We start from the raw sequence: 13,847 nt of genomic DNA on the forward strand, positions 1-13,847 counted from the left end.
TTCAAGCAGTGGGTGTGCGAAGCTTTGTTTTCTCACGTTATTCCGAATGTTATCTTCAAAAATATTTTGTATCGGTTGAAAAATAAGATAGTGTGGATATAAACCAAAGAGTCACGTCGTCGGTGTCAAAAGCTGTTGACAGTGACATCGCCAGCGCTGGGCTGTGGGTGTGACCTTTGGCCTGAAGTGACGAAAGCGCCAGTGAAAGTTGTGTCGTGGGACCAACGCGAAAAGCCAGAGAGGTACCTGTCGTCTTTGTATTCAACAAGCAAGAGCGTCAGAGAACACCGATCGATCAAACGAGTTCGCCAACCAGTAAGAGGAGTATGATCTTGTTTTATAAACATTTGTTTTGTCTTGTATTTTTGTCAATGTTTGTATCACCATTCGGAGACCGCTTGACAATGACAGTCGACTAGTGAGTGGTGAAGTGGAAGTAAATAATCTGTCCACCCATTGCGGTATTACCTGAGAGCGTGATTGACAATGTCATCCTTCAGCCATTGTCATCAGAAACATAAAGCGCATGGATTACGATTAAACTGTATTAATTATTGAGTCTAGGTATTTTGAGGGAGTAAGTGCTGCAGTGGTTTATACATTACACATGTAATGTCGTATCAACGTGTGTTAATTTTTATCACGGATGTAAATCTCAGTTCTCATCCGTGATTTATCAACCAGTTAGTCTTAAGCAGCCATATTTCTAGATAAATGCAGTGTCTGCTTTTACAAAATTTTGTTGGTGTTTGGATTGAAAATGCAATGTTTGTTATCTTCATAACCTGGTGAAGGTGAGGTTAAAGCCACACCACATCCATACTTTGCCAAAAAAAAAAAAACAACAACAAAACTTGGTTTTTGTCAGTAGTATCACTGATTACATATCCAGTGTATGAGTATTTTTGATAGTGCGGCTGCTCTCAATCATCTAGAGTAGACACAGGTTTTACCACGGATTTTTTTTATATTTTTGACAATAGCATGATTAGGAGCAGGATATGGTAAAACATTAGAAACATTCTGAGAACCATGAAAAGCTGTTTGTCAAAAAAGTAAAAAGGTGGAAATATTAATGGTTTTTTCACAGCCTAAGGATCTGTTTTTTTAACTGGTAATCTTTTAGAGTCTTCAGCACTACCATTGAGTCCCATTTTTCATCTTCTTCATTATTTCTGATTCCATTTGTTCTAGTCTCACCACCAGTAGATTCATAGGTCTTTTTATTTACTGAGTCATTGAATTCAATGATTATGTGTAGTTCTAGTCCTCTGAGGCAAGATAATCCCTGTTGTTGACAACTTGTTAAACCCCACTCACTAACCTCAGTAGGCAGTGACCTTACCTTATTTATACTTTAGTGGCTACCTGGGATTAAAGTGTTATGCTGTTCATCACAAGAGATTGACGGTGTGCCGTATGTGTTTGTTGCTGCTATTTTTTTATAACTGTGGAGTTTGTACATGTCTCTTTCCTCTTTCAAAGTTCTTCAATGGATGTGTGAATAAAATTTATTTTTCTAACCTCTGAAGGTTTTCTTTTACCTAAAGGCCAAACTTTTAGCTTATGGCAGGAAAGAATGGTTCAGTCCAAGGGAGGGAGGTACAGAGCACACACAGTGTCAGTAGTGGTTATTCATCTACCCTTGTGGTCATTATTTGCTAATTGCTTCCATCTAATTTGACACAAATACTCTCATTTCTCTCTTCCAGATCAAAGCCATTCTTTCCTGGTGGATGATAAAAGTTTAGTCTTTTAATGATCTAGCTGGGTGTATATATCTAGATTTCAATGACTGGGTAAAGCTCGGAATAGGGTATTTCCTAACGTGGGTTTCCTAACACCTTTCATTCTCATGATACATGCCTTCAAACACCCACATGTACAGAAAGAAATGTCATGTTTGCACACAGCTATGCCTAATTAAGATAATTTATGATCCAACTCTCCTGTTGATTGAAGCTTTGACAATATAATCCACACACAGTCCTGATGTCTCTATTGTTGATATTTTTCTGTGTATGGTAATGTTTGCACATGTGTATTTCAAGAGCTAAAAGGAGGAGGATATTCTCCTATAATTTTGGAAATAATATTCACAGAGATGCCTGTTTGTTAAAAAACAAAACTGCATCCCACTAGACCTTTGAAGATGGGATCGGGTATATTTGGTAGTTGATGCATGATTATGGTTCAGATATTTTGTTTTTACTTTATCTTAATTTTTGTTTGTAACATTTTATGGAATATTTGTTGCAGAACAACTTTGATGACATGGCATCCATTTTATGTTTTTTTATTTGCTGGCTGATCACTAGTGCTTTGATAGCAGGTATTTCACTTTTCTTCATACATTTCATTTCATTTTAGGAGACAGCAGTTATCAGTACAGAAAAGCATTAGGGGAATAATTTTATTAAAATGAGATCTGCATATCTATTTTGTATGTTATTTAATGGATCTCTGTGTGCCATAGACAACAATAAATTTTGGGTAAAAATCTTTTTATGGATTCTGTAGGTTGTGTTGTCAAGTTTGTTTTCCAGCATCTTAGTTCTTAGTCATTGTGAGTTTTAGAAGTCTTTGTTTATAAGGTTTTGCAGTTGTAGCTGTTATGCAAATGTTGATCACTTCGTATAAGAGTGGTGTTCATGCTCTAGCAAACAGATGTTATAAATTAGTGTCTTGCGATGAACTAAACCCAGTAGTTTCAAGGTAACCTGACACTTTTTTTTTTTTTTTTTTTTTTTTTTTTTTTTGCTTGGCATCACTTGTAGTCTTTTTGTATTGAATTCTTTTTCAGGTGGTCAGACTACAACTAAAGCCTCTTTAAATGTTACAGGGGCTATTACGACAAGTAGTACTACAGAGACTATTTCTATAACAGCAATTCCTTCAGTGACTAATAACACCAATACAGCATCACCTCATGCATACAATACAACACCAAACAGCACTATTACAACCCTCACCTCCTCTACAATCACTTCTACAAACAGTACAAGCACGTCACTGGTTAGCTCCACTCCTTTACCAAGCACAGCATCCATCACTTCATTATCCAGTGGGTCTACCACATCTACACCAACAACTACACCAACAACTACATCAACAACTACATCAACAACTACACCAACAACTGCAACTACAACTGCAACTACATCATCTACCACACAAGTCCCAAGTACGACCCATGCAGCCACACATAGCACCTCACTCTCACTATCCACATCATCTGGCGCAGTCACTCCTACAAAGCCACCAACAAACCTAGAGAACGTCACAGTGAGCGAAACAAACTTGCTGCTGGCCAGTGACAAGTTCTTCATAGAGCTATCTGGTCTGTTGGCTTTTTATTTATGTTGTTTCCTATGAATGCTGTGTAAAAAGTTTAATTTAAAAGGTCATATTGTACTTTTCTTCACATGGGGAAAATGAGCTTTACAAATTCAATCATTATTATTATTAAATAAAAGAGCTTATTGCTTTACAGAGTGAACATATCAGTAAAATGTTCTCATTAAGACCTATTAATGTGGCTTCTTAAATATGACCCAAACAACTTTCATGGAGAATGTGGTATTTTTATTACGACTACCTCCCTAATGCAGCATGCATCTTACAAGTTGTACACTGCTATGACTTTCATGTAGAAATCTTGTGTTGAAAAAATTTAAATACATTTGAAATTGTTTTTGACCAACTGTTTGGCCTGTAGCATGACTTTCAGCAGAAGTAATGTTATCATTTTGAAAGAGCTCCTTAGTGATGGTGGTTGACTTTGTTTGGTTGGCTGATTAGGATTATTATTCTGTAGTTCTGGCACTGTTTTCTGTTTCCTTTTTTGGAAGGGGTATGACTAGTGGTTGCATCTTTTCTTTGGGCCATTCTTTGCATTCCTAGACACTTTGAAACTGAACATTGAGGGCCTTTATAGTTTCATCCCCACCCTGCTTAAGCAGTTCAGCTGGGATGTTTTCAATGCAAGGTGACTTTTCTTTCTTTAGACTGCATGCTGCTCTTTCTACCTCTTCCTGCAGGGCTGGTAGGTCTGCAGGTACGCTGGCTCTACTCTGGCATTTTGAAAGATGTTTGCATCTTTCTTCAGCTGGAAACTGCTTAGGTCTTAACAATATTCAGCCCATTAGATTAGTTGAATGCGCAGTGCAAAAATTTCTTGTGATTGTGCTTGATTGCAGCTTTTTGCAGAAATCACGTTTTAAAGCACCTTACATAAATAAAAGTCTACTAAAAATTTACTGGTGGTACAGTGAAAAAAGTCCCCTCTCTGTATGACACCTGTTTGTAAGGGCCCACTCTATGTATGTGACTCTTGTTGACAGAGCTAACCATTAAAGGCTTTTTACTGGGTACCTGAATTTCCTCCTTCATTTAGCTCCTCTCGATAATGCAAAATCACCACTAGGTGGAGACATTTTCCATTTAAATCAACCTACCAAATTAAATTTTACAACAAAATAATAATGGGAAGTCTTTCTTCAGGACTTAAAATAATTTTAAGCTTAAACAAGCTTCTCAATGTTGCTCAAGTTCTGGCATCATTTTTATTTTTACTTTTTTAGGACCTGCAAATATTAGCCTGCATGGTTTGACTCTGGCAGTTTATGACACAGAAGCAGAATCGTCTGTCTGGAATATTACTTTTTCTGCAAATGATAGCCTCAATGACAAAGGTCTGCATGTAGTACAAAATATCAATGTAAGTGGTTTTTTTTATTGTTTTTTGCTGCTTTGTATCCTGCCATATATTACTAAAGAGTTTCATAAAGGGAGAGTTTTACTTTTGATTCAAAGTTGACTTTTTGACAGATTCCATTTTGGGTTCATTAAAACAGATAGGGTCAGTTGTGCTTGACTGGTGGCATTTAACTTAATCTGAAAGTCTTTAGGATTTAGTCTTCCTTTTTCTGATCAGTGAGCACAGATTGAAGCATGCCATTGAGTGTTGTTTGTTAGTCATGCTCATCTTTGTTTTTATAATTTTGTAATTATTATTATTATTTCTTTTTAGGGTGCAGCTGATATGCAGGGAGCAGTGGCTGTGGTTTTATTCGAATCAAGTGGCTTCAGAAATAATTTCACCGAGTCTGAAAAAAGCATTGTCAGTCACTTGATGTTTTCATCAAACTCTTCATCTGTTTATCCTGCTTATCGTGAAATCTTACTCAGAAACCAAAACAAATTCTTGACTGTTGTGAACAAAACGTAAGAATCCTTCTCTAATTTTGAGTTTTGTATGTGTGCATGTGTGTATTGGAGGTATTCATGCATAGAAGAGCTTACAAAAGTAATCATTTGTGGGCTGCAGAGCCAGCTAAATCATGTGTGTGTTGGGAGAATAGGATGCATAGGACATTTTACATTTTATAGTTTTGAGTAAAGCGCTATGAACCTAGTTTTAGTTAGGTGACAATGCTATATAAGTTCCCTTATTATTGTTATTGGCATATAGTCCAAAACCAAACTTAAAAATCAAAAACCGAAAAAAAAAACTGGACATCACCTTTAATTAGTATTAGATTTTTTTTTAACTTTTCTATTGGAAACTTCCAGCATTTTCTTTGAGACTATCCTTTGATTTGGCTCATAGTGTGAACTTTTGACTCATTGTACCTTATCTTGCTGTCTCACTGGTCAGTACAGTTGAAAGGATAATGAACAACGGTGTTATAGAAGGAAGCATTAAAAAGTGTGCATCGTTTCTGTATATGCTGTTCTTATTGCAGGCAAAAAATAATTTATAGAAAATTATTTTTGTACATGATTTTCCAGCAAATGTAAAAAGAAAATAATATCTGAAGAAAAAGGACAACAGTTGTCACAATAGTTGGCTGTGAGATTGCAGAGTGTGTAAGCTTCACCACTAAGAAATTATGGTTAGTGCATATCCTCTAGAATGCTCATGTGTGAATGGGTGTGTAATTTAAAGGATTTTATGTTTATATTAACTACTCCCTTGTCCTCTGCTCCTCAGGAAGCTCCAGGTCAGCTCAGTCAGCATGAGTCATTGTGGCGATAATCTATATCCCATACTTACGACATCAAGCCCTGGCATGGAGAACATCTGTTCATTTCCAGAGAACCTCAGAACTGTATATACATTGATGCTGAAGAAAAAGAAAGAGGTTAAAATTGATTGCTCCAAGATAGCAACTGGTTTCTCTTACCAGCTTATGTCAAACATTAGTGAAAAGTGTCAATGCAGTGTAAACCCCGGTCTTTTTCTGGGTAAGCAAATCTGTCACATTTATTTGCTTTACTTATATATTAACATCTGAAAACAGTGCCTCCTTGATTATGGTACTAGGAATCTAAAGAGGGTATGGCATTTAGGGTTTTGTAAAATACAAAATGGTGATAAATAGTATATGTGACCACAAAACACAATCTTTGTAGTCTGATTTCCCTTCTAAACATGTATTGCAGTGAATCTTCAAGTTATTTATATTAGTCAAGTCAAACTATTTGGCTCTGTAAAATAGAAAGGGTCTAAGATCCAAACCTTCACTCATTCTTGGTGTTTTTTGTGTTGTGGGGTTTTTTCTTTTTTGGCTACTATGAAACAGGTCCAGGCTGCTTGTTCTTTTGAAAGACATTCTGGAATAAAATTTCAAGATTGTGTCAATGGGAAGGTGGGGGTAGGCTGTATCAGAAATTTTATTTTTAGTGGTTTGTCCTTGGAATATGGGAAGATTTCAGAAATGGGGAGACAGACATTTGAAATGACAGAGACTCTGGGATGAAAACCAATAATGCAAATTAATGCAAATAAGATCTACTTTTGTTGCAATGGTCAAATGACTAATCTAGAGTAGTTACTTTGTTGGAGCACATTCGAATGCAGATGACCAAGGCAGCAAGCAAACAAGAGGGGTTTTTTTTAAGAAGCTGAAGCACACTTTTTGTTTATCTAAATCTACTAATCATGTTAAATCCACTGCTAATCACATGGCTAACCATGCTAAATCACACTGCTATCCATGGTAAACATACTAAGTCACACGGCTGAACGAATGTGCTATGAATTCCACCGCTTACAGTGCTAAATAACAATGTTAATCATACTTAAGTCACAATTAAATATGCTATAAAACTTGCTGCTAATTGTAAAACCTGCTGCTGATTATGCTACTAATTATGCTAAATCACATTGCTAATCAGATTGAATCTACATTGCTAATTATACTGAGCCACACTTCTAAACATGCTGTAAATCACTGCTAATATATGGGAAACATGGCTTGACAGTAGGGAGGTAGAAAACTATTGCAAGAGAGGGTGTGACTATAAAAACAAATCTTAAATCTGTACATAGATCTGTAGCATTGTCATAATTTTTCTTTGTTGCAATATTTCTTTGAAACATTTGTCTGTGGCAGACTCCATAGTGACCTGTAATGACAACCTGGTGGTGCGGTTCACCTTTCGGGCAATGGTGCCTCGGCAGCTGGAGAGTTTTAACGAAAGTTACCATGATTATGTAACACAGAACAAAGATACATTAGTGAATGAAATACCATTTGAGCTGATGATTTGTGCTGATACCTGCAACCCTCCACATGAGCCCACAGGAAAAAATAGTAAGCAAATTGCATTGTTCCACTAGCATACAGATTTTTACAGTATTCAAGGCAATTTTAATGGCATTACAACACTGAGGCAAGGGCATTATATTGAACCAATTTTTTTCAGAATAACTGTAGTGTATTTTTTTTCAAAGGGATTCATATTATAGGAAGTGCATTTTATAGAAATGAATGCTGCTGGTACCACACTGTACCTTGAAATATTGAATTGTTTGTTTTATTTAGATGACACTAGTGTCACTGCTGCGGTCGTTCTTTCCTGCATTGCGGTCTTCAGTGTTATTCTCATTGCTGTGATTGTCTACATGCGCAGGAAACGACGAAGCACGTTGTGAGTTTTTATGTGTGGGGCTCTTGTCTTTTGTTTTCCTCCCTCGGATGAGTGTGACATTTTGCTTTGCATATTTCTTGTTATCTGCGAGGAGAATATGATACAGATGGTGATGTATTAACCAATCTTATTCCTCTCTGGAACAGTGTTTCCATAGCAGCAAAGAAAAGATGTTATCGAGCATCTTCATTGTTACTTTGTCCATTTACTCTTGAATTTACTAGCATCGCTTAGTTTTGGCTCTCACTTGCCATCTTTTGTCTTTCTCGTGCATTTTATTTCTTTCTTTGCTTCCTTTGTACTTTCCCTTTCTCCTCCTTTCTTCTTTCTTTTTCTCTTTCATTTCTTTTCCTTTTTTTTTTTTCCTCTCTGCCTTTTTCTTTCTAATCTAATCACAAATGTTTATTATATTTTTGATGTTTCTTTTCTCCCCAGACAATTCCGCATGTCACGACTGAATGAAGATGATGATATGATTGGTGACATGGATGATTTCATTGGCAGTTCTGACAACAACGAACCCAGCTTCACAAACTCCCAATATAATTTAACACGCTGAAAACTTCAGATACGAGTTTGTTTATGTTCATGTGTATGTTTGAGCGGAAACATTGTATTAAATGATTATTTTACAGTTGCTGTTTATATCTGATCTGTTCATCACAGAATATTTTGGTTTAAAAATATATTGGAAAAAAACTATGGATTTCAAGTCAGCTGTTGATTTTTGTTGTCCTTCGTTCTCCTTGTCTTATTCTGTTAGTGTGGCACTGCAACAAGTTATTTGTGGTGGGAAAATACATGTGTTTATTGTTTTTAACCTGCAAGTAGTTCTTGTTTGCTAAAATTGTGCATTCATTTTTTTTAATAGCTGCATCATGTGTTTATCAAAAAAGATGAGAGAAAATTAGTTGATTTGCTAAATAGAACAAGATAATTGTTTTTAGTCTTACTGTTGAGAAAAAAACATTTTTAAAATTGTGACATTTTCCTTCTCTTATTTATCTTTACACACACAGAGAAGAGAGGATGATAATGGAATGTTCAAGCCTTATTTTGGACACTATTAAGTGTGTGTTGCATTCACTAAAGGTACCTAAACATGTGACTTGTACTTCGGATATGTGTTGCTAGTGAAAATATGATCACTGCTTTAGTTGTGATAAAGAATAAACTGGCAGTGCGCCATTTAATAGATTTTTATTTTCATACACATTTGGAGCTTTTTTGCCATAGTAACTTCAGTTTTCTCCTGGCACTTTTTATGGCTAATATTCCCATAGGTGAAATGTTCAGAAAGGTATGTTGAAGAGAAGAGTGAACAGTTGGAAGATAAAGAATGTCTTGTGCTATCAACAGCATTGTGCTTTTACTGTTGTAATGATGTTTCTGGGTCATTATTCCAGAGGAGTCAGAAGTAATAATGCATGACTTTCCTTTTAATTGTTGTTTAATTGTTCACTTCTGTGAATTTTTGTTAGAGACTTGAATCAGCTGATGATCATTTACACCGGTCAGATGGTGGCAGTTGTCAGGGAAACCAGATAGATGCAGTGGCTAATAATGTTCACAACTTAGGTCTGTCTTGAGCCAGTATGCGAGTCGTACAAGGTGTGGCCAGTCCATTCTGTCATGTTTGCCAGCCAGTTTTTTTTTTCTCTGTTTGCCTTGACATCAACAACCCTCCAAGATACCCTGAAGGACAGAGTGTCATGCCATATCACATGATTAAACAGACCATCTTGTATCACTTATCAAAAGGTGTGCTTGGTAGCCCATCCAGGTAACTGAGCTATGGACATTGTTGGTGTTAAATTCTGGATTTCTTACAGCCTGGTTCTTTTTTTCTTTATTGGCAAGCAGAGTCTGCATCCTGTATCCATACTGATGTAGAAAGTTGGTACTTGGTAGCAAATATAAAAATCATTGCCATTAAATCTTGGCAATTAATTGCTACTGTCTCTGGTGCAGATTTTGCCAAGTACTTAAAACTGCTCATCGTGTTAGCTGTTCTTGTCTATATAATTCTTTGTTTTGCCATTTGTGTTCACCATGACTTGTATATTATCAAGAATTTAATGAGCTTTTGAGACTATTGAGAATGTCTTCTGCATGGGTCCAAAATAGTTATATCATTCTATCATCATTATGAAAATAGCACATTCAAATATTACACTGTCTTCCAGAGTTTTTTTTGTTTTGTTTTGACATTTCAAGTTTAGTTTACTCATATTAATCTCTGATATTAATAAATACTCAAGAAGAGTGTTTGGAAATGTATATTATAATACTGGAATAGACTGAAAATCTTTGTTATGAAAGCAGGTTCAAGAACTATGACAATTTACAGATTTATGTTGACTGTTTTACGAGTAGCAAATATCTTGGATTTTAAAAAGTGTTAGATTTACTGGCCATGAAGCTGTCAGTGAAATAGAAGAGGAAAACAAACTTTGTTAAGAGTAGAATATGAGCTGTTGTTATAATTATAAAGTACTGTAACAAGAGTGAAGACAGAAGAAATTGGTCCATGGATTAATTGAACAAGAGAAAATAACATTTCCCTTAATAGATGCTTGTTGACAGGATGAAAAAAATCTAATGTTTGTTGGCCATAAAAGTGAGTCTTGCTGAAAAGGGTTTTTATATTCTAGGTCACACATTCCTTTCTTCAAATCACCTGTTTTTTAAAGTTAAACAACAGGAGTGTTTGGTGGATCTTGTGTAAATTTCTCTTTCATCACTTCATAAACTCATTAAAGCTATTTAAAGGAGATATATGTAAATGAGTATTTTATTTAGAGTATGAAATACTTGTCATCTTTCCACAAATGCATTAGATCTTTTTAGTAATTTAGAATCATGCACCAACGATTGGGAAGGAATTACAAGGCATATCCTACTTCCCTTCGAGTATTTGATAATATCATCTGAATCTTAATAAAGAAATGATTTTTTTTTTAAATTTTGGGTGATTATAGTTTTAGAAAGTGCAAATCACTTAATTTGGAAGCTTGCTTCTATTGTATGCTGAAGAGTCAAACCCTCATGGTCAATGAATATTGTGTATAGTGTTTCAGGAGACAATATTTATAGTTTTACATAGAGCAGTATGTTGTGAATACAGGTTGTGACATGTGTTTTGAAGCTGACCACGAGTTATTTTAAGACTATTATCTTTTTCCAGTAATGGTAAACTCTGACTATTGCAATTCAACAGATGGACAAGGTCAGCATTATGGAAAGACACTCTGTTTTTGTTTTAAATAACGTTTTTGCAATATAGTGATAATCTTGATGCAGTGATAATCTGAATCTACAGATTCCAGAAAATCTATGTATACATCCATTCATTTGAACATAAGTTTGTGTGTGTGAGCATGCATGTGTACATATTTTAACGAAGGTTTTCACTGGTAATTCAGCTCTCATCATTGTATTTCCCCTGCTGTATTTCAAATGTACAAGGTCACAATTTACCTGAAAGTATTTCAGATCAGTTATTTGTGTAAGCATTATCCCCCAAATCTCTTTTGATTTTCAGTTGTCAGATGCAGTGAACTCTGGAATCAAAAGAAGATAGGGAGATACTGTGTATGCGTTGGTTGAATGTTTGGACTTGTACAGCTCATGTAAACTTTCAAGAAAGCTGAGAAATGTCTGATGTATGCTAACTCAGTCTTCCTTGACATGATCATGAAAATATTATTTAATATATTTTCCTGAATGAAGAAAGATGCTGATTGACATGGTATGTAAATATGCTGCTAGACCAAGGTTATGGCAGGCAGTGATTACTGTGCCTTTAAACTTAGTCATCCTAAGCTTGAACTTGTCACCAAAATATCGCTTTCTAGTGTTTTCCTGAGGCAAAGATAGTGCTTGAGTGACACACATTTGTTGAATTTATACAATGTTATTTTAGACAAGTGGGTGTTTTCATTGCAAGATACTACAAAATTTTGAAGATCGTTGACCTGTTTCCAACATACCAGCTTTTAAGTAAAAACATTTCTACTTGTGCACAGAAAGAATTCAAACTGCAGCATTCATGTACTTGGATTTTCTTGCATTATTATAAGTGTAGCCAGTTAGCTGGAAGAATATTCGAAGCCATCCACAAAATACCTTGAATGGCAATGAAATATTGGTAATTGAGTAACTGGTACTTTGTGATTGATATTGTTATGAACTTTCACGTATGATTCCAATGTATTCTCCTTATTAAAGGTTTTTAAAAAAATGTATTGTATATGAAGGCAGATTTCAAACTCATGTAGGTGCTTTAACTTCCTTGTGTGCGGCTGGCATCTGGTAATGAACTTAACCCAGTCCTTTGAAAAAAGTTGTGAACATGTTTGACAGATTGGTTTCTGACCTTGTGATAAATGAGAATATATATATTTGAGATATCTTCATCGCCAAATGTTTTACAAAAAAATTTATTGCGAAAGAATCGCAGTTGAGTACAACAAAACATTTCGTGTTTGTGATGTTTGCTATTTGTATTTCTTGACGCCTTTATGTCTACTCTTGAAATCTGTAACATGATGCACAGTCAACAGCATCTTTATAAACCTAGGTGGATATTGTCAGACTTTATTGTCTTGGTCACACAGAATGATTAGACATTATCAAATCATAATCATTCCAGTCTGTTTTGTCATCTGTCTGTTACTTTCATTTGCTTTTGCATTCCTACTGTTCTTGGAATGACATTTTTGAGCTGAACAGTCTACTCATGGTCACAAAAGTTATCTTGTTATGACTGAATTTCTCGTAACAGTGATGAAAGATTTACAAATCTCGTAAATTTGATCGCTGATCAATTAAGATCAAATATTAATAAGGTGCATGTGGTACAAAGCCAAGAATCTTGCAACTGTCCTTGATCTTTATTCTTGGTTCTTAGCCATAATGAAATTACGGAATTTTTGTATTTATTCAGAATATTTTACCTTCCTCACCATAGGCATGAACCTTTGCTCTTTGAGGAGCAACGAGGAATAAACTCAAAAACTAAAAACTCATCATAGGTCCAACCCCTCTGCTGTCCATTAACTGCACATAAACTTGAGAATATTTCTATCTCATTTTTCTGACTACAGTTCCCATCAACTGCAGTTTGTTGAAGGCTATTTTTTGGAGTTTAATTATACCTCAGCCAAACAGTTGTAGAATTAATCAAAATTTTAAAGAAAAAGTCTGAGGGATTATCAGTCTTTTAAAGCAATAGAGAGTAAATGTAAGTTTGTTTCTGGATTAATGCTGCTGCTAGTTAGCATACACCATTTTAGTTTCTTGAAACTTTGAACAAAAAAATGCTGACTTGATGCAAAATCCTTCACCCACATGCTGGGACCAGTCAGGGTGGTGGTGCTACTCCCATTGTTTTGTTACATGCCTTAAGAAAAAGTGTTTTGTCATTTGTAAACATACTATGCATCTTTTAAAATTGCTTTCAAATACATGTACTTGCAAAGTTTTACATTTTTTGGTGCATATCATGTTTTTGATATTAATAACTGGATCAAATTTCCATTTCATATTTTTTGAAAGAATAAATGTTTGCTTTTAGTGTTTGTGTACTTTTTTGGAACATAAGCTACAAGTGTGTACTGTTCCCTCCACCCACAAATGATAGGTGTCAATGGTAAAAAAAAAACCCGACACCCTGCAAATCTGTAATTTCATATTGCATTGAATTGGACCAGCATCCCTCCCCTACCCAAAAAAAAAAAAAGAAACCACACACACACACATTTAACTAGTGTAAATGGCAAGTGATGACAGAGGAAAATGGACAGAATGGATTTAGTAATCAATGAATGCTGAGAATAGAATGCTGTGTAAATAAACTTTTTTTAAGAAAGTCTTGCCTGTGTCACTGATTTTTCAAAACTGAACAG

At 35.3% G+C, this 13,847-nt stretch overlaps 1 protein-coding gene across 2 annotated transcripts; it reads left to right on the plus strand.

Annotated features, from left to right (window-relative positions):
* The first annotated feature begins 182 nt into the window (after positions 1-182).
* LOC112570007 (putative GPI-anchored protein pfl2) lies at positions 183-13,810 on the plus strand. 2 transcript variants are annotated; one of them, XM_025248164.1, is made up of 9 exons: positions 183-315; positions 2,260-2,332; positions 2,804-3,340; positions 4,584-4,720; positions 5,033-5,226; positions 5,996-6,249; positions 7,401-7,601; positions 7,833-7,938; positions 8,374-13,810. In XM_025248164.1, exons 2-9 carry the CDS (start codon positions 2,275-2,277, stop codon positions 8,495-8,497), a joined length of 1,611 nt encoding a protein of 536 aa, XP_025103949.1. In that variant the 5' UTR covers positions 183-315; positions 2,260-2,274; the 3' UTR covers positions 8,498-13,810. The 2 variants fall into 2 exon arrangements, with proteins under 2 accessions (XP_025103949.1, XP_025103950.1); XM_025248165.1 differs by having other exon boundaries at positions 2,843-3,340.
* The last annotated feature ends 37 nt before the right edge of the window (positions 13,811-13,847 follow it).

The sequence above is a fragment of the Pomacea canaliculata genome, linkage group LG8 (genome assembly GCF_003073045.1).
Source record: "Pomacea canaliculata isolate SZHN2017 linkage group LG8, ASM307304v1, whole genome shotgun sequence".
In the NCBI taxonomy this organism is placed as follows: domain Eukaryota; kingdom Metazoa; phylum Mollusca; class Gastropoda; order Architaenioglossa; family Ampullariidae; genus Pomacea; species Pomacea canaliculata.

Excerpts from the sequence above, each read along its gene's own strand:
- LOC112570007 (XM_025248164.1), top strand. The coding sequence starts at position 2,275 with ATGGCATCCATTTTATGTTTTTTTATTTGCTGGCTGATCACTAGTGCT. Across the intron at positions 3,341-4,583 it reads GTTCTTCATAGAGCTATCTG|GACCTGCAAATATTAGCCTG; the intron begins GTCTGTTGGCTT and ends TTACTTTTTTAG. Across the intron at positions 4,721-5,032 it reads ATGTAGTACAAAATATCAAT|GGTGCAGCTGATATGCAGGG; the intron begins GTAAGTGGTTTT and ends ATTTCTTTTTAG.